This window comes from Nilaparvata lugens, chromosome 2 (assembly GCF_014356525.2).
Source record: "Nilaparvata lugens isolate BPH chromosome 2, ASM1435652v1, whole genome shotgun sequence".
Lineage (NCBI taxonomy): Eukaryota > Metazoa > Arthropoda > Insecta > Hemiptera > Delphacidae > Nilaparvata > Nilaparvata lugens.
The window spans coordinates 90,108,223-90,130,489 of NC_052505.1; the positions used below are offsets into that span (position 1 = coordinate 90,108,223).

Consider the following 22,267-nt stretch of genomic DNA (forward strand, 5'->3'; position numbering starts at 1 on the left):
CGTCCAACCCGGTACCGGCGTCTTCGCAGATTGCTCCAAGCATCGCCGAGGGAACGGAGAGTGCCGCCACCCAGTCGCCATCCGGCGTGACCAGTCAACCACCAGCCGCCACCAACCTGGAAAAACGCAATATAACATTAGACTCTTCAGTCGGTTATGTTACCAATCTTATGACAAATGAGTCTACAAACGAAATACAACTCATGTTCAGTCAACTCTTAGCAGGACAAGCTAAAGGAGCGGAAACAGCCCGGGAAAACAGCAAAACTATCAAAATAATCCAGGACAAATTGGAAGAAAATGCCAAAGTCCTACAAGAAGAGATCAAAACAGTCAGACAGGATGTCAAAGCTATGGATGAAAAATTTTCTAGCTTCAGGGAGGAAGTGAGAAATATAATAGATACCAAAATAGATACGCAATCTGCAGTCATCAAAAAATTAGAAACTCGTATAGATGACGTCACCTGTCAAATAAATGAACGGTTGGATGACGTACCAAAGGAAGTTGAAAAACAGGTGGACGTATTGGGTAAGGAGCTGGGCACCGCTATCATGGGAACTGTCATGGGAAAGGTGTTAGAAAATAAGGGCGAGATGGAGTCGAAAGTGGAGGAGAACAATAAGAAAATAATAGAGATAGTCAAGGAACAAAGTAACGTGCAGACATGTATGGCAAATTTAGCGGAGGAGGGGGCAAAATCAAGTGAGAGATACGGCATGTTGGAGAATGCTATAGGCGGACAGCAGTTGAAGCTAACCGGATTGTATGATGAAGTGAATACACATAAGAAAATTATGAATGATAAATGGATCGCAAATGAAGAACGAGTCTCCAGAATAGAAACACGCATGGGAAATATCCCAGTCAGTCGAGTGCAATATACACCGAATGAAGTAGTAAACGGCACTCAACTTTTTCAAAGTCTTGGAAAATTCGATAATTCCCATCGTCATATGCAACCCAGACCGTTCATAGATCAAATAAAAGCTATTCAGGAATTGATACCCACCTCTTGGTTAGTATGGCGTTTCCAACTGTCCAGTCTATTACTCGGCGAGCCACTGATGTTTTTCCAGAGCCGGATGCGAGATATCAATAGCTTGGAGGACTTCATCTCCCAATTCCTGCAGCAGTATTGGAGTAAACGTAAGCAGATGGACGCACTATCAGAGATTATATCATGCACATATGATAATAGAGGCAGACAATCATATACTGAATTTGTAGCTAAGATGATGTGCAAGAATTCGCAACTAGACGAATCTTTGGCGGATACATCATTAGCAAATATATTAACAAAAAAACTTCCTTACAATGTTCGCATGACACTAGCAGTATCTTCGATTTCCAGTTGCAAAGAATTAATGGAACATTTACACTGTATCCAATCTGTTACTTCTGAATCCAGTCAGTTAAATGACCGTACAGGAGATTTCAATCATTCTCATCATAATAGCAACAGCTTCAGGAAAAATTATAACGGTGAGAATCAAATGTCAAATGTCGGAGCAAACACTCGATATCAAAAATACCCTGAAAATACTAACAGAGGTCAATCGTTTGAAAATAATTCTAGAAATAGATCTCCATATTACAATAACAAACAACAGGATAGAGGAGCACATTATAACAGCAGACATCATTGGTATAGAAATAATAAACAGAAAATAACTTTCACAAATCAAGAAGTAAATTTCACAAAACAGGACGAAAATAATCAAAATAGTAACAGAGCAAATACATCATATACAGTGGCATGCACAATAAAAACAGACCAACAACAACCTACAGTAAATCAACCACCAGAACAAATCCACCACCGCACCAGCCCGCCACCAAATAAAGAAGCCAAACATACATCAAAATCAATCTGCAAAAAGCAACCCATATTAAGCCTACTATTTCCCCCCGAGGATCTACCACCAGTAACCAGCCCACCACCGAAAATAACATGCAACATTAACACGGAAATAATTAGAGAATCACCGATAATAAGACCTGAAAATGATACACCGCCTTCATGCACTGAACCTATATGCCAGCAAGCAACCCCCCCACAACATACCCGGTTTGAACAGCCACCACCCAAGCATCGTTGGATTCACCCGCGGCACACTAGGTTCAAGGGGCGAACCACCACCAAAGCAAGCCGAAAGTGTGACCGGCAGGACGACATCGGAGTGAACCCTAGAGTCCAACACCGGAACGCCCACCGCAAGGCCCGGAGACGGAAACGCCCGAGGCAGACACCGGACGACCGACTGCATGACCGACTACAGGAGAAAAGAGGCATGCACCGCAAGGCCCGGAGGCGGAAAGTCAAGCGGAAGAAAAAGAAGTACCGCGCGCGACGATACCAGCCGCATGCCCGTTTCAAACGCCCGAGGAGGATTCCGGACCGAGACCAGGATGGAGGACCGGAGATCGACGGCATGCATCCGCGGCACATTCGCTTTAAAGCAGAAAATCAGCGATGTGACCGGCAAAGTGGATCTAATAAATGGAAAGAAACTGGAGCTAACGGAAGGACTAATATGGATTCATACAGGGATAAAAACGGAACTGAAAGGAAAACTACGATTGAAACATGCATGGATGATAATAATAAAGTGGACTATTTATGGAGGTTGATAAAGGATGGAAAGTGTTTAATAAGATTAAAAGAAATAAGAAATTATAATAAGAGAGTGAAAGTACCAGACTATTACATGTTGAGAGATTATATTGTTAAAGAAATGATAAATGTTCTGATATATTGTATACTATTTGTTATGGCTGTGATATGGATAAAAGACTGTGTTGTGGATAGGATGAAAAATATTGTATTATTATTACTAAATGAAACTACTATTGATGAGTGGAAAGGTTATGTTGTGAGAAACACGATAAATGCATTGATTTATTTTGTGAGTATTATTATATTTATGGCTGCAATATCAATTGAGGAAAATATCATTAAAGTATTGATGAATGAGGGCGTGTCTTATGTTGAGAGAATCAGTTCTAAAATTTTCAAAGCTAATCTGAAACTCAGAACGATTCAAAATACACCAAGTAAATACTCTAGGCTAGCCAGGATAAGAGAGCTGATGGAGAACCGGTCGTCAAAACCGCCAGATTATTTACAGAATCAAAAGAAAATATTTCTAATCTCAAGCCGTATTATCGAGACAATAAGCGATAAGAATATAAACAATAATATTTGGATTCATGGATCTACCTGTCAACAAATACGTACCAAACAAACACCAGGCAACACACTTATTTCGCAGACGAGTATCCACTTCGAATAACAACACCTGAAAATAAAGAAATAAAAAATTTAGAAACCATTTTTTTTTACCACCTTTCTTATTAATGAAACAAGAGAATAAATAACTTCTAATGTTAAAAAGCCAACTTACCTTCATGTAGCAGGAAGAAACATCAAGATGGCGACAAGTGACAAGCCGAAGCCAACGTAAACCGGCTGTACACTACGAAAACCAGAATAGTCAATGCCTATTAAATCATCAAAGTTGATACCCCGAATAAGAAGATCAAGTGTCATATAAATGTGAATTACATGTAGAGATATTATAGAAATATTATATTATTATTATTTAAGTATAAACTATTAAGAAAATCATTAAAATTATCCGCCAAATGATCAAACCGCATAGTTACCACCAAAAGCATTAATCCCAAGTCTCAATGTATTAGAGGAATAAGAAGTTCGTGTTGATAAAACCTACCAAAGATTATCTTTAAAAATATCCATTACATGAAAACAAAGCCCAATTTCTGCAAGAGAATGAAATGAAAATGTACAAGTCACTGTTCTATGTTGAGGGAGAAAATATGTTATACTCTGCAAGTCGGAGAATTATCAGTTTGTTAGGTTGGCAATGATTTTGCACCAACATTCAAATGTGCTTCTGGCCTGAGGGCAGAGCGTGGATTAGAAAAAAGATTTATATTATGTAGGGAGGAGGAGATAGTTTATATTGTGTATTGGGTGTAGAAGGAGATTGGCCGATGTAAGGCGTATGTATTTGAATTGAATTTATTTATTGTTGTATATGTTGTTGAATTGTTAGGAGGTAAGATTCTCAGTAGAGTTATTAGCAGACTTTGTAACATATATGATTTCTGATCCAAAACCAACTGGATCATAAAATTTATATTATATTCTCGAATTGTCGTTTTAAATCAGAAATCAGAGGGCGTTTTGTGTCACGTGGTAATTTGAAACCACCAAATATTTCTAAATGAGCCAATAAAATGTAATAGAACTATAAAATAGGAAAGAAGGTTAGACCTATCTAAAGAGTAAATCAACTCAAATCAAGTATTACTAGTGATTAGGAGTAATAGCATTATCAACAACGATAAGAAAATATGTATTATTGTGATTTAATAATTATGAGAACTCATTGGTAAGATCAAAAAATTATAAAGCGGCATAATTATTATTGGCGGATTACAAAAATAAAAAATAAAATAAAATGCATGAACATTGATGTTAGAGTTACTTGTTTACGTTTTGAAAAGAATTAGTCGATCTTGGATAAATCGATAATTATCCGAACCAATACTGAATGAATCAGCTGATTATTCGATCAACCCATATGACCGGTTGAATCATATAAAATTCACTCATAAAGGATATATTATGTATACTAAAGGAAGTCGATGTGTAGAAATACAAATAGCTATTATTTCTGTATAAATATTTATTATAATCTAAAAAAGCATGATAAATCAAGAGTGTAAAAAACTCATATAAAAACAAAATGTATTATCTATTAGAATCATATGTTACGCTTTATTTATGAATTCAATTTAAGATAAACACCCCATATATCTGTATAAAAAACTTCTTTTATTAAATTTTTTCTATTGTAAAGCCGAGGAAGCCCTGATTCCCAAGGCAACCAATTGTATTGAGTCTATTAAATTGAGGGCCAATCAGAGAGTAGCTTATAGAATTATTCTAGGAAGAAGCAAATTTTTCTGAAAACCTTTTTCTTCTGGCTTAAGATCCCAACCCGAGAGGATGCACATGGAGTTTAGGGTCTTTTCTTATTCCTTTTAAAAATTTTTTTTTTAATGAATTATTAAGCCAAACCTTTTTTAAATGTAATGTATGTTTGTTGAATGTAAATTGTTTGTGAACTCAGTGCTGTCAAAGAGTTCGTAATTGTAAAGATTCCCATAAAAATAGCTTTAATTCGAAAGAAACTTATAAAAATCTGGATCACACGTTAGCCCAGCAGTGACGAAAAGGAGCCTACCTAATTAATTATTGGAAATAATTAATTCAATCCACGAGAACATCCAGAACTTCAGTCAGTGAGTGATAAGTCAAACCAAATGAGCTCATTTGTCTACGTTCAGTGGGGTAATAATTAATAAAAAAGCGCTATTCCAATTAATTAGAGTTAAAATAAAAAGTCACCACGTGTTGAACAATATCACATAGTTCACAAGAACATTTTATAAATTTATTTATTATATGTAGGAAGCTTACTTCCATGCACTGCCCGAATTCATATTAAAAGCCCTGAGATCTCATGTTCGAATATTAATTTATTAAATATTAATTTTGTTTATTGAACAAAACATATCATATCAAACTTATAGACCGAACAGGTTTTTATCTGCAGAATTTTATATTGATTGGAAGTCTAAGTACCAGTATTAAATATAATATATTTATGAATTTGAAATTCATTATTGTGAATATTAGCAAAGCCTGTGATAATTATTCAGATTTTAAAAATAGATCATTTAAGTGAATTATAGTTATATCGAATTTCTTATGCACATCTTTTTTGTGGGAATATATTTTGTGTTTTATGTCAGCATACAAACTTATAGAATTTTTTATTATATCCCAACTCGTCTCGTGTTATATAGTTTGAGCTGTTTTGGTACCAACAAATATTTAGCAGCATTTAAAATTATTGAATCAAATAATATTAACCTTATTCAAAGCACTCAATATTTATCATCCTTTGATGATATCCAGTTTATCAGCCAGAACAAGTATATTAAGAAATTATATTAATAAGGTTCCAGTTATATCATATAAGGATCCAGAGAGCTTCAAGAACTGGCATTGTAAGTTCTAAGGAATTTTGAAAGGGTATATTGGTGAATACTTGTATTCACGACGAGCGTTTTAAGAATCAACTAGAAACAACTATAGTTGATCCTGATTATTCTCTAGTGGTACATGGTTACTGATAATCAGTCATCAAATATTCTTTTAATTTCCTTACTGGTATTCTTCAAGAACTTCATAGAAGCAGCGGTAAGAATTATCAATCCCTGGTACTTGAACCTTATGGTGATTGTTTGTATTTATAAAATTCATGTTTCTACCACTGAGCTAGAGCTGAGGTTTGAACCCAGTAATTTTGCGAGCCGGAAGGCCTTAATTTTTTGTGAATTTATTCGCAAAAGAGGGAATTTAGAGACTGCTCTTGTAAGTACCAGAAACACCATATTATCTGTGAAGGAATTACAATCTACAACTTCTCACAATAGCTTCATAACGTGGGACTCTATCATAAGAGATAACCCCCCCAGGAGCACAACTTCACAATTATTAATGAAGGATAGAAGAGAATAGTTTTGAATATACTTCAAAAACATACAACATTTCAAAGAAACTCAAACATAGTTATATTACTAAAAAAAACATCATCACAATATTTTACAAGGGTTCTGATTCCTCGAATAAAGGAGTGCATTATGTAATTTTATTAAAGCTTTATAAACGTTACGGTAGTTCTGGAATTTTGTTATCAAATTATTCAATAATTTAGAATATTATATAAGCTTAATAGAGTCTAAATTCATCTTTACATAATTCTATATTATTAGCCTAAATATAATACAAAAATAGATACGATAATAAATACTATTTATAATAACAACAAATGAAGCTAGAGACTCTTAAGGTCATCAGTCAGGATTTTTCTCTACTACAAAACTCAATACTATACTAATTAAATACTGTTCTTTTATGAATTTATTTACAAATAAATTTCCATAGACTACATACATGAGTGAAATATTAATGAAATCATTTAAAAGTACTGGATGGAAATATTATTGATTGACTATTGAAAAAGGTAAGAATAGGGTACAGATGTTCAATACAATGGCAAGAAAATGAATTAAGTTACATTTTTCAAGATAAATAAGTGTAGCCTATTATTTTATTCGTTTTTTAAACAGTTTTCATCTGTGAACAGTTATTCAGTACAGTGATGTGAACAGAACAGTACTGTTGAACAGATTATGTACTGTGTACTGTAAACAGTTTTCTGCTGAAACAGTTCTGATGAATGGAATATGGGAAGTTCAGTACTGTGAGAACAGTTTTCAGCCATTATTATCGTATTGAAGTTGAGTTGGAGCTAGTAGTACTATTTGTGCTCGAATAGGTTCCATAGATTCCCTGCTGCTCTCTCTCGAGTTGCTTGAGCACAGCTTCAATGTTGTTCTCGTTATACATGTACTTTGCGCGGAAAATGCCCTGAGGATCGTACTTGGCGAGCAGAAGCTCCCAGGAGGGCCGCTTGTTCTTGATGATGAACGCCATCACTTTGGCTCCCTGCCGCCTCTGCACCTCGCTGCACTTCAGGCACTCCGTTTTCAGCGCTTCTGGTAACAATCCTGCGCAAATCAAACGTTAAAAAGAATTAATAAAAATAGTTATTTGACATTTCGTTTCAAATTATCAGTATAATAAATATAAAGATAAATATTCAAATATATCAGTATTATAAGTAAGTATAAAGTTGATAAAAATGTCAGAATACAGGACAATGATCATTCAATAGAATTAATTTATGTTCAAGGTATAATTTAATATCTAATAAAGTAATTGAGAATAAGAATCGTATATTGTACATAAAGAAAGCTATACACTACATAAAAAATTGTGAATTTCTCGTTCTATATCAGTATAATAAATATGAAGTTTATAAAGAGTTATAATAAAGTCAATAAAAATGTTAGAATACAGGACAATGATCATTCAATAAAATTCATGTATGTCTAAGGTGTAATTTAAGGTCTAATAAAGTAATTAAAAATAATAATCGCATATTGTAGGCTACATGAAGAATGCTGTACACTACATAAAATTATAAATCTATTTTTATCATAAAATAGTAGATTCTAGAGTGACATAGTGCATGTGTGACTAGGTTTTTTAAACAATCTATCCCCCCTGGAGATAAATGAGAATTTTTCCTTTTATGAGTTATAATACCTAGTTGTAAAAGGAGATGATGGGATAACAAGTCGGAGTTTTTACAATTTGTAACAATTTTGCTTTACATGATGAATTTATTACAGTATGACCGTCAAATTTTACCAAGAAATTCTCAAAAGTTTTTTTTTTTGTTTTCTGTTAAAATATATCTTCTCTCCCTCTCTCTCTCTCTCACACACTGTTTCCCTATCTTTGATTGTCTCTCTCTGTTTCTGTCTTTTTTCTCTCTCTTTCTCTCTCTCTCTCTCTGGCTAACTACTCTCAAAATGATTCCTAAACTTCACTGGAAGTTCTTGGAACCCTTTGAGGAAAATCGTTTTTAACTACTTGTGTTGGACAGTTGGTCAGATTTATGGTACCTATGCTCTGTCAGCTCCACGCATAAAGGGAGTACAAAACCAGTGAGACAGAGTCTTAATTATGTTGTCACTTGCAATAATTATGGTTGCATGTTTAAGATTCAAAACCAAGACCTTGAGAGTTGGCTTAATATGATTCTTATAGCGATACAGCCTTCTTCATCCGTGTATCATCCTAGCATTAAAACAGAACTACTCCTTGTACTACTCAGATGAAATTGCTGTAAATTTCCTACTGTTATTGTTTTCATTTCCATCTAATTGGAAAGGTTTCCCATCACATTGAGATTATTGGGTTGAGGCTACCAATTGCATAATAATGATATAACAATGTAACACACTATTGCAATTGAGTTATCAGATCAAGATGCCCATCAAATAAGCATGATGGTACCTTGCTTGCCTAATTAGTATGAATTGATCCATACAATCAATCTTCTTATTCAATGCTATGTCAATAACCTATCGGCCTTCTACGAAATTCCTCACTTCAAGAGAGAAAATATTCTTTTAATGAAAATAATTTTCTCAATTCTCACTTGATTTAGGCCTATTGATTTCCAACATTAATTTGTAAATGAAGGAAATCTTGTAGGGCTCAAGCTATTTTCAAATCAGTATCATTTAAATGCAGATAAATTCACTATCACAGATAAGACGATAATCAGATAATTCCTCACTTCAAGAGAGAAAATTCTCTTCATGAAAATAATTTTCTCAATTTTCACTTGATTTACTTATTTCCAACATTAATCTGTAAATGAAGGCAATCTCGTAGGGCTCAAGCTATTCTCAAATCAGTATCGGTTAGATGTAGATAAATTCACTACGGTATCACAGATAAGACGATTATCAGACAATTCCTCACCTCAAGAGAGAAAATTCTTTTCATGAACATAATTTTCTCAGTTCTTATTTAATCTACTGATTTCCAACATTATTCTTTACATTATAGCTTATCGTTTTTTATCATATAGGATTCAATTTACTTTCAAATCAGTATCAGTTAAATACAGATAAATTCTCTATCACAGACGATAATCAGATAATTCCTCACTTCAAGAGGAAAAATTCTTTCATGAAAATAATTTTCTCAATTCTCTTTCAATCTATTGATTCTCAACCATTTTTTAAAATTAATTTATTGTCATTTATCATATAGAGCTTGGGTTACTTTCAAATTAGTACCTATCAGTCAAACGCAGATAGATTACAGCCGACAATCAGATGAAATCTTGAATTAAATTAGACGTGACGATTCTCAACTTCCTCTTCGTATCCTTTGTAATGATTACATGTGATAATATATTATGCTTGTTTCATCTTCTGCTACCAACTCATGGAGAAAGAAGGCAATTAGTATGAGCATCAAGTATAGAACTCACTCTCCAGACCTCACCTAGTTATACGACCTTCACAGAATCACAGCACTACCTACCTGCCTACAAGCAAATGGCTTTTCGCCTTTTCTTACGAAGATGTCTGTCCACTATTTATGCAAAATACAAACATATCTAGTAAAAACGTACAAAAGTAGAGACTCGTGACTAATAAAATGAACCTTTAGACTGTCTACTGTGGCCATGACATTGCCTTTTCAGTTTCTTTCGATAATTTACTCATATAACAGTATTTTCCCCACCAGGATCCCCAATGCAATGTTGTATCTGATCATTCAATTCATTTCATTTTTTCTGTGGTTTGTTCGTATGCTACATGGTTCTGTTGATAAGAATCAATTCTTTTCTTGCAGGCAAACTGCAGGCTATCATAAATTTCTCAACGCCGTTTCCTCTATATGATTATCGCTAATAATTCTTGCTGATTCTCTTCTGTTCATCAAGAATGAATAATTCATACCCGTGGCGTTTTTTAGGAATGTTTTTGCATCCTTACTACCGTACCTGTTTCTCAACCAATGTATGGAAGAGTGCTATCAACTCATACGATTCATTTAATTAGTGCTTGTACGGGTATTTTTATTCTTCCAGAATTTTCCAGCAGTAGTAGGAGATAATCAAGTGGCGAGGTATGCAATCCTGAGGAGATATTTTCAAAAATTATTTGAATTGAATTCAACCCAAAGTGTATTCAATAAAAATGTATTGACCGACAGTTGTTGTCCTTAACATTTCAAATAAGTTGACTCATGAATAATTTCAATCCACAGTATTTGCTATGTACAACAGTATCTTTACAGTATTATCAATTATATGGACTTATACACCATACAGACGATTTTGATTATCGTGCGCTTCAAAATGTCTTATGAATTGATTCCCAATTCGATTTGATTTTTTTCTCTATTATCTCTTACACTGGGCTACCTTCTATCGTACGGTACTAAAGTTTGCAGCTCGAGAACGGTTTCCATCATAATATATTGAACTACAAACATCAATCATTGAATTCCAGTCAGAGTTAAATTCTATCGTAAGCAGACTTCAGTCTTTTTAACTTCAGTCTTTTTATCTTTCCAATTAATATGAGAATATTTGATCAGTATGGACTGCAAAATTTACAATAACTTTTTATAGCATATTATTCTTGCTTGGGTACCTACCTACTTCAAAAAACATTTCTTGTTTTAGTTCATGAACTTTTGTTCTAAAAAATGTGTAAGATTTTTTTCAATGAAGATACAACAATAACAACCCATTGATCCTGGGCTCACACATTAAGCTTCTAAACAAACAAGATCAAAAAAAAAATATATATTTTAATCAGTTAAGCGGAGCGTAATAACAAACTGCGTTTCTCTGGAGTGATGGAAATGCAGCGTGTCACCTTGACAATTTTCTTGTTATATCTTTTTCTATCTTATGCAAATTTATTAAAATGATTAGATCATTATTCTTCTGAAAGAATATTTTAAAATTGAATAAAAAATTAATACTTTTAAGCTGTAATTGTTGGAAACAATGTGTATCCTGCAGCCTATACTACTGGTACCTACTGTACATCTTATTATCAAAAGTATATTTATTACTGTTTTCATACCCAATAGTTTTATAATCATGAAAAGTAATTTTCTTCATTTTATTAGCTTTTTGATTTGATTTGATTTCACATGTAATTAGGCCTATCCATACAGACATATCGAGAGTAGCCTATTTCACATCTTACCTACGGTATTCATATTTCTTTGTATGAAAATGTAAATGTTGAATTCTCTCAATCATGTATAGTCTATATTCTTTCTTCTCTAATTCTCTTTTCTTCATAAATTGTGACTTGTGAGATTCGAATAATTTTGGATGTTGGAGTTTTGAAAAGTAAGTCTAGACCCTCGGATCTATTGAAATCTTTCAATCAATCATATTATAGAATTTCAATCATTTAAAATTTTTGAGTTTTGGGTGAAAAAGCTTGGCGTTAAGCTCTAAACCTCTTTGAGTTGTATGTATCATCATTTCCATGTAATGTATTCTCAATAAATGAAAGTACCGGTAATTGATTGTGATGTGCTTACAATACTGCCACTTCACCACAGTTCAATATTGCCACCTTGTCGACTGCTATTCAGTTCATCTCTCACCATGTAAATGTTGAAGCATTATCGTATATATCCTTCATAAAAAATGGCATTATTGATAGCCTATATTCAAACTCCGTTTTACGGCGATACAACACAATCAAGATTCGAGCATCAAAATTGTTCATTTACATCCATGTTTTTAAATAATAATTCTCTAGTTTATAATTTCCAAGTCTCTAGTTTAACTTAGTCCAAGATTTGTAAAATTCAATAAGATCATCATTCCTCCTAAGCTATTCGTCACCCTTGCACTCACGCGTGTATTAACATTGGCAAAATCTTCTTCTGATTAATTACCAATAATTCAAAATATTGCTATAAATTAAAATCATAGACTTCAAGTTCAAACGTAAGGACAAGCGTGCAAGAAATACAGCCTTATATGAAACTTAATAGATATATATAGGTATATACTTTATCCTGTAATCAAGTTTGCCTTTAGCTTGTAAAACCGATCACAGTTTTTTATCTCATTTATCAATTGCAACCGGTTTAGTAAACAATTTTCCGATTCATTAGCATTTTTAGTTGAGATGTAAAGCATTTTGGCATTAATCCAACGAAGAATTCCTTGTTATTTTCAACCCTATCATTATACTCATTAATATGATACACTAATTTCCTTGAAGAAGAACCAATTACCAAGTAAACTGGATTAATGTGAGATTATTACCACACAATCTTCTAATCATGCAAGTGTTGGAATTTCAACTTTGACTTCTTCATCTCAATCGCAATAGATGGCCGTTTTACAGATACCGATTCTTCGACGGCACGGCACGACACGACAGAACAGGAAGCTCTCCAATTGGCTGATTCTCGATACGTCAACCTAATCAGCCAATCGGAGAGCTTCCTGTCCTGTCGTGTCGTGTCGTGCCGTCGAGGAATCGGTAAGTGTGATAACGGCCAATAGATCTATAACACATTTCCAATTCCATTAAAATGTAAGTTCAAAGTTCATTTGAGCTGTAGATTACAATAGAATAGAAAATTCAAAAAATTTATAAAACATTTAAAAGTTCCTACCTCTGTGTCAACAGTTAAATATTGATCAAATTGATATTGATATAGGCTAGCAATAGAGAAAAGATAGCATAAGAAGATGGTATCTTCTAGGAAGAGGGTATATAGGGTTCATGCTACAAATTTCAAAGTTAACTCAAGCCGATAATCCTGGTAATTATTTTTCGTGAAGTTATATGTGACGCTGTGACGCTCTCATACTGTGCCGTTCTTACACTCACCCTAACAAAACAGTAGTAATAGACAGTAGTCGACTGTAATCGGCATGAGTAATCAGAAAATCGGCTTGAATTCCGTCGGTACATAAACGACCTATAGGCCTACCATGAGGAATATTCTTATGCTATATTCTCTTTAGGCTGCGTATGGTGCGAGCAGCAAAATACAAGGATACACTATCTATATAATACATTTTTAAAAAATAGAACAGAAATCCAGTAAGCCAATATACAGTCATACTCTGTACTATGTTTGGCATACAAGATTATCAAGCCAGAGTATGGCATCGTCAAGAGCTAAATATTGTTGCAGCCCTCCATGGAATCTAGTGGGTATCACGGTATTTAGATGAAAACGGTAGTGGTCATGAAATGTATGCGCAGTGGCCAGCCAGCTAGATTGCGTCATCGCCACCAACCGAGGTTTTTAACACTTATTGGCAATTTAAGAAACTTATTTGTTAAAAACAGATGATTGGATATAAAATGACGTCAGCTACACCGGAAATTCAGCACAAACATGCGCGTGACACCTACCGTCTTCTTTTATATACCGTGGTGGGTATGACTCCAGTGGGCATGGCTCATCGTCTGAACCTCCCCACACTCACAGAGAGGAGAATCTGCAAAGCCCCACCGATGCATATTTCTCTGGCATCTCCCCTGCCCAGTCCTGAACCTATTACAGCCGTACCACAGAGGAAAGAAGAACTACAGACTGGTATGCTTATTCCGTGGCCGTACCCAGAGGTGCTGTGGTAAATCAAAGTCAACGAATACCCTTTGTTGTATTACAGTTAGGCTAAACGCTCATACAAATTTTCTCCCACAAGTTTGAATATCGTTGAAGGATATTTGGATTGAATCAAAAAATGAATTAAGAATCTTCTTCTTCAGGTACCTTCTCCATTAGGGAGATTGGCTACCATCAAGAATAAAAAAGTTAAAATCACTTCAAGTTCAAACGTAAGGACAAGCGTGCAAGAAATACAGCCTTATATGAAACTTAATAGGATATATATAGGTATATACTTTGTCCTGTAATCAAGTTTGCCTTAAGCTTGTAAAACCGATCACAGTTTTTATCTCATTTATCAATTGCAACCGGTTTAGTAAACAATTTTCCGATTCATTAGCATTTTTAGTTGAGATGTAAAGCATTTTGGCATTAATCCAACGAAGAATTCCTTGTTATTTTCAACCCTATCATTATAATCATTGATATGATACACTAATTTCCTTGAAGAAGAACCAATTACCAAGTAAACTGGATTAATGTGAGATTATTACCACACAATCTTTTAATCATGCAAGTGTTGGAATTTCAACTTTGACTTCTTCATCTCAATCGCAATAGATGGCCGTTTTACAGATACCGATTCTTCGACGGCACGGCACGACACGACAGAACAGGAAGCTCTCCAATTGGCTGATTCTCGATACGTCAACCTAATCAGCCAATCGGAGAGCTTCCTGTCCTGTCGTGTCGTGTCGTGCCGTCGAGGAATCGGTAAGTGTGATAACGGCCAATAGATCTATAACACATTTCCAATTCCATTAAAATGTAAGTTCAAAGTTCATTTGAGCTGTAGATTACAATAGAATAGAAAATTCAAAAAATTTATAAAACATTTAAAAGTTCCTACCTCTGTGTCAACAGTTAAATATTGATCAAATTGATATTGATATAGGCTAGCAATAGAGAAAAGATAGCATAAGAAGATGGTATCTTCTAGGAAGAGGGTATATAGGGTTCATGCTACAAATTTCAAAGTTAACTCAAGCCGATAATCCTGGTAATTATTTTTCGTGAAGTTATATGTGACGCTGTGACGCTCTCATACTGTGCCGTTCTTACACTCACCCTAACAAAACAGTAGTAATAGACAGTAGTCGACTGTAATCGGCATGAGTAATCAGAAAATCGGCTTGAATTCCGTCGGTACATAAACGACCTATAGGCCTACCATGAGGAATATTCTTATGCTATATTCTCTTTAGGCTGCGTATGGTGCGAGCAGCAAAATACAAGGATACACTATCTATATAATACATTTTTAAAAAATAGAACAGAAATCCAGTAAGCCAATATACAGTCATACTCTGTACTATGTTTGGCATACAAGATTATCAAGCCAGAGTATGGCATCGTCAAGAGCTAAATATTGTTGCAGCCCTCCATGGAATCTAGTGGGTATCACGGTATTTAGATGAAAACGGTAGTGGTCATGAAATGTATGCGCAGTGGCCAGCCAGCTAGATTGCGTCATCGCCACCAACCGAGGTTTTTAACACTTATTGGCAATTTAAGAAACTTATTTGTTAAAAACAGATGATTGGATATAAAATGACGTCAGCTACACCGGAAATTCAGCACAAACATGCGCGTGACACCTACCGTCTTCTTTTATATACCGTGGTGGGTATGACTCCAGTGGGCATGGCTCATCGTCTGAACCTCCCCACACTCACAGAGAGGAGAATCTGCAAAGCCCCACCGATGCATATTTCTCTGGCATCTCCCCTGCCCAGTCCTGAACCTATTACAGCCGTACCACAAAGGAAAGAAGAACTACAGACTGGTATGCTTATTCCGTGGCCGTACCCAGAGGTGCTGTGGTAAATCAAAGTCAACGAATACCCTTTGTTGTATTACAGTTAGGCTAAACGCTCATACAAATTTTCTCCCACAAGTTTGAATATCGTTGAAGGATATTTGGATTGAATCAAAAAATGAATTAAGAATCTTCTTCTTCAGGTACCTTCTCCATTAGGGAGATTGGCTACCATCAAGAATAAAAAAGTTTAATTCACTTCATATTAAATGGAAAATAATAGGCTAATCTACATCGGATGCGATAATTATGATCTATTTCAAATCGCCATATACAATCCCTCTGGAATGAAGATATAGATTACGAACTCATTCCTCTTATAATATGAAGAAAAAGCATAATATATTATCCAGACAATATAGACCTACGAGATAACAATTATAGCTCGCTTGAGAAACTGGAACAATAAACCAACTTTGAAGAGATATCGAGCTTCAACAATATAATAAAAAAATTCGAGTGGAGAAGATTGAGCATAAAATCTACAATTTATGTTGACTAACATTTTCACCTAAAATTGAAATTAAGCTCGAAATTCGAGAAAATGTGATTATCCAATTGCAAACTGTTGGCAACTGTTGATTCTATTAAATCATTCACTATGAAGAGATATCAGACTTCGTAGGTCTCCAGCGTTATTGTCCTGTCACCAGCTGGCTTAGATCTTTGTTTATAAGTAGACTTGTGATGCGCGTGAACACTAGCGTCAGGTGATCAATTCTAATAACGGCAAGGAAAGTTGTGTGAGTGCGCCACACCAGATTTTTTCCTTCTATATTATCCTTGAAATGCAAAATTTCCAAAAACCTTGTATGTACGTCGACGCGCAATTAAAAAAGGAACATACCTGTCAAATTTCATGAAAATTCATTACCGCGTTTCGCCGTAAATGCGCAACATATAAACATAAACATTTAAACATTAAGACAAATGCCAAACCGTCGACTTGAATCTTGGACCTCACTTCGTTCGGTCAAATTTTGAGAAAACCCATAATATATTAATATCGGGGCACCGAGCTTAGCTCGTTATTTTTATTTATTGATAAACAGAACACAATTCTTTAAAATGATCGTGTTTATATTTCACAGCTGGCTATATGTCATCTTATGAATTTCGGGGATGCGGTATTTTGATTTTTCACATACCCACTCACTCACTCACTTTTCTACTATCCACAGCTGTTTCAGCCAAGGATGAAAATTATCCTTTTAATATCGTTCAGCGAGTTTTCCCAAGGATGATACCTATAGTGCAATCGAATTTTTATACCATAAACCTACTATGTTTCCAAATTTCGTGAAAATCTTAAGAGCCGTTTTCGAGATCCGTTGAACATAAAACAACCAGATATAAATGAACATAAATAACCAGATATAAAAATACAGAAATTGCTCGCTTAATATAATAGGATTTAGACAATGTAGACCTAACCGTAGACCTACGATATAATTATTATAGCTCACTTGAGAAACTGGAACAATAAACCAACATTGAAGAGATATCGAGCTTCAACAATATAATAATAAAAGTCACAGTATAAGACTTCTGGTACAAATCACCAACTTCCTAATAAGAACTTGTTTTCTATGAGCAGCAATTAGAATTTTGTCTCTCAATGACGTTTCTGAAGCATTTCTTCTAAGTTACTGTTTCTCCCAGTTGTTCTACCAGTTTTGAGAAAAAATGGCTCGCTCAACCGATAGCTAGTGTCTTGCAGGCTGCTATATAGGTATAGAGGTATCTGTATCTGAAGGTGGTACTGTACCAACATCCAACAATATGTTTTTCATTCAAATCAATGCGGAAGGCTTCAGTGCGATACCGTTGAAGTTGGCCGTTCTCGGGGCAATCTTCTTTGTTTTTATTCGCACAGTATCACACCTCCATCTACTTTTTATGAGAATAATAAGAAGTCGCCGTATCAATGGTAGGCCTACGTGCTAGGAACTACTACGCGGATATGATACAGAACAAACTTGAAAATAATGTTATACAGAACTAATACTCGCAATACTTAACATGTTGTTTGTACATGACGGTAGTTTTACTCTGAACTATGTAGCATATGTGTAAATTGAAAGCAATTTGTTTTTATTTATTGAATGATTGGATTTGAAAAAAAATAATGAGAATATGTACCGTGCGGAAGAAAACAGGTATCCGTTAGTAACTTCTTATATTCCAAAATTCAGCCTAAAATTGCAAGTTCAAGTTGGTTGTCATACACTAAGTCGATCACTAAAGTTAGTTACACACACATCGATTTTTGGCCGTCCTTATAAATTTTATTAGATCTAACAGATGATGTTTGTGCTGTTCCGTTCGATCTGATAGAATTCAATAGGATGGCAAAAAATCGAACGTCCAAAGTTCGATGTGTGTGTGAAAATGGCTTAATAGACTTTACGGTATAGAAGGAATTACCACATGCTTTTCATAGTGTGGAGTTGAAATTTCATCCATCACTGAATTCTCCGATGATGGGAAGACGATAACGAAAAGTGGGTAATGTGACCCATGAAATTGAAATTGAAGAATTGAATATGAATTTTACAATTTTTCTTCAGGAAAATGTGTTTTTTCTCAAAGTTATTTGGTTGTCTTTTGACAGACCTCTCAATAGCATTCCAGAAAATTCACTCGATCTTTGTTTACACTATTTATCAAAATCAAAACAGAAAAGTTTTGAGCTTTGTGTTTTTCAATGTCCTGGTGTGATCATTTGATTCATGGATGAATAATATCTCCTTGTTAACATGGGATTGATAGAATTTACACTATGAACTGAGATGTTGTGAAATTTCTCCATATTAAGGTGGAATAATAGAGATGTTGAACTGAATTATGAAGAACTGACAACATGCGTATTTTATTTCACCTTTATATGGAGTTAATAAAATTTTGTAAGAGAACTGTTATAATAGAAACGTTTTGGACTTGATAATTTTCTTTGTCTTATTGTTTTGATTTATGATCATGAGGGTGATTTAAATCACCTTCTTATCAACATGGAATCATAAAACTGTAAGGAAACTGTTGTTGAGAAACTCCATTGGTTTGGGAATTTGTCGAACCTTAGGACAACATCCTATTCACAGTAGGCTAACATGTTCATCTATTCTATGGAACCTTATCAACTCTTGATATCAACATTATCAAACTATGGTCCTCTCTTTTAACACAAAACAGAAAATTCTCAACTGATATTAACATTTTGATATTGACATTATCAACTGATATCAACATTATCAATTGATACTCACTTCAACACACAACTGAAATCGAAATTATTAACTGATACTCATTCTCATTATTAACAGAAAGTTCTCAACTGATATTAACATTTTGATATTGACATTATCAACTGATATCAACATCATCAATTTATACTCACTTCAACACACAACTGATATCGACATTATTAACTGATACTCATTATTAACTGTTATCAACTGATATTAAGGGTGTGCACGGTACTCACTTTTGAGTTCCCTGGCCTCAGGCGTACAGCGACCCTTATCGAGCAGACAGTCCATGTATCGCCTGAAGATGCGCTCGTTCTTGAGGATGACTTCAACGTCGATGGAATCGAACCGGGTGGTGTAGCGCGTGTTCTTGGCCTGCTGCTGGGCGGCCACCCCCGCTAGACCACCCCAGGGGAGGCGCCGGGGGCTGAGCGCCCAAACTGCGATCAGAAACATCGACGCTCGCATGGCGACGCTTGGCCGGCTCACAACAATATTCTGCACGCTCGTCTCGCCAGCGGTCGGCGTATATAGTCGACAGTTGATTGCTGCTTCTAGGTCCGGCCTTGATGGCCTTGACACTGTCTTGTTTCTGCAGTGCTTCCACCGCCTCCTCCACTGCACAACGCTGATCTATGCTGCGCAAAACATCAGCGCGCTTATGTAAACAACTGGGTGGCGCATCGGTGTCTGGTCATCATCCCTCATTGTCATCATCCGTCTGTCAACTGTATATCAACACTAACTTCAAACATCTGCATATTACGACACAAGTACTGTACTTGGATTTTCGATAGAAGAAGAGTGGAAATTTTCTGTTTCCTTATTGTTCTCCCGTTTATTATGAAGATACCATATAAATATACCGTATTTGGGTTTCCCTCAATATTGTCTCCCAGCACTTAGATAGGAGGAGAGAAGAAAATGGTAAATTTTCTGTGTTCCTGCTTAGATATTTTGGATAGGAAAAATGGAGAAAATGGGAAATTTCCTGTATCCCCACTTGAATATTATTTGAGTAGGAGAAGAGGGGACGGTGGTAGATTTCCTGTCTCCCTATTTAGATGTTCCGAGAGAAAAAGAAGAGAAAATGTAAAATTTCATTTTTCCCTACTTGGATGTTTCTAAACAAAAAGAAGGGAAAAGGGCAAATCTGCAGGGAGTAGCTATAGCTCACTTAATTAATATGTAAAGTGTCTGTAAGTATTGATAAAGACTTTTGTGCATTTGGACAATAATTCACTTATCGTACGAGTGTAAACACTAACTAATAGTAAGTCCGAGGCATGTACATATTTTATGAATTAAATGATAATGAATATAATGCGACACCTCCAAACCACAGTGGAGAGATTACGCTGCACATTCACTAAACTTTCTTTCGTGACTTATCAGTTACTGAAACACTATATTCACTTTGATCATCGACTCCCGAACACAATAATATATTTTCTGAAATTTATCTTCTTATCATAATACGAAACTTATCCTATTCAAGAAGCAGACACGCACTATTAATGTAAAAATAAAAACGGTACCGTATTAAACTATCTTTACCGTATTAACTTATCTTGTTATCAGAATACGAAACTATTCAGGAAGCAGACACGCACTCTTAATGTAAAAATAAAAACGGTACCGTATTGAAGTAGTTGTAATATCTGATTGAGAGGTGCCGGTAGTGGCATTAATTTATATAATTTAGGCTACCGTATATGAGGAGATGGAAAGAATGAGTTGTGGACTACTTTTTCAAACTAGTCTTTGTCTTGGTTTCATTTCAAGAGGAAATTTGAAAAAAGTTATTATTTTTTCAAACTGGACAAAGAGAAAGCCTTGACTTCCAATCCACTACCAGGAAATGTTAGTTATATATACTATCATGTGTCATCCAACCCAAGTTGTAAGATTAGTAGAAATGCTGAATACGCTGTAGGGACGTGCAAAATCAATTTGAATAATGATTGTTTATATGAATTGCTCAAGTTCTAGGATTTTGAGCTGCTGATGCCTAATATTGTAGATTGTAGAATATTTTTCGGGTGGAAGGAAAATGTCTGGATGGATACCATATTTACCCTTTCAGGTCTCAGCTTTCAGCTCAAACCTTTTTCTTCCTCACAAGCCATACAAAACCATCATCTCAGTAAAAACAGAACATTAGATCCGGCAAATGCTGTTTCAATCTCTACAAAATCAAACAATTATCGTTATTCTTCGATTTTTAACTTTCATTACTATATGCTCCTGAGTCCTGAATTACAGAAACTTGAAAGCAACTTGTATCAAATCTGCAGCAGACTGTGTGATTGGACTATAGTTCTACGACCTCTTAACATTACCTTATTCTTTTCAGAGTAATTTATTCTTTTCAGTAGAGTAATTATTCTTTTCAGGAATGTTGAAGGAATACGTCAAAAGAATCAGTTGTCAAACAACTAATAGCACGCAAGTTTGCAGCTCAAACACAAAACCGTACACTCTTCTTGAATGAATTCTCATTGTGTTTAACCAGTATTCGTTAGAGTGCAACTTATAAGAATGAAGATTCAATAATATTATGAATAGCATATTCTTATGGAATTCATATTGTTCCATTATCTATGCTTATTTCTCTAGAATAATTTATTACTTTTACCAATTCAAGACTAAATCATTTTTATTGTCGAGTTACAGAGTATAAGCTACGACTCCAGTTATACTCATGTGCATACGTTTATCAGTTTCCTATCTCATTTCACTGAAATTCATTATGTCCTATGATCTATGCTCATTTATTTGAAACTTATAAATTCTTCTAGAATAATTCAATTCTTCATATCAATTCACGACTGTATAATTTGTATTGTTGAGTCATACAACTCAGTAAGTTGAGTCATAGGCTACAGTATAAGACTCTAGTCATCCTTAGGCCTTTATCCATATATTTGTGTTTCGTACTTCATTCCACGAAATTTGCTTCAAATGAATGTTAAAATATCACCT

The 22,267-nt window shown here is 34.9% G+C and overlaps 1 protein-coding gene across 1 annotated transcript; it reads right to left on the minus strand.

The window, feature by feature from the left end:
* Nucleotides 1-7,228: 7,228 nt before the first annotated feature.
* LOC111045668 (ejaculatory bulb-specific protein 3) lies at nt 7,229-19,851 on the minus strand. Its single transcript, XM_022331115.2, has 2 exons — nt 19,519-19,851; nt 7,229-7,674 (listed from the first exon to the last, which is right to left on the minus strand). The coding sequence occupies exons 1-2, from the start codon at nt 19,748-19,750 to the stop codon at nt 7,391-7,393; spliced, it is 516 nt and encodes a 171-aa protein (XP_022186807.2). The 5' UTR covers nt 19,751-19,851; the 3' UTR covers nt 7,229-7,390.
* Between the last annotated feature and the right edge of the window lie 2,416 nt (nt 19,852-22,267).

Excerpts from the sequence above, each read along its gene's own strand:
- LOC111045668 (XM_022331115.2), bottom strand. The coding sequence starts at position 19,750 with ATGCGAGCGTCGATGTTTCTGATCGCAGTTTGGGCGCTCAGCCCCCGG. Across the intron at positions 7,675-19,518 it reads TGAGGCCAGGGAACTCAAAA|GATTGTTACCAGAAGCGCTG; the intron begins GTGAGTACCGTG and ends TGATTTGCGCAG.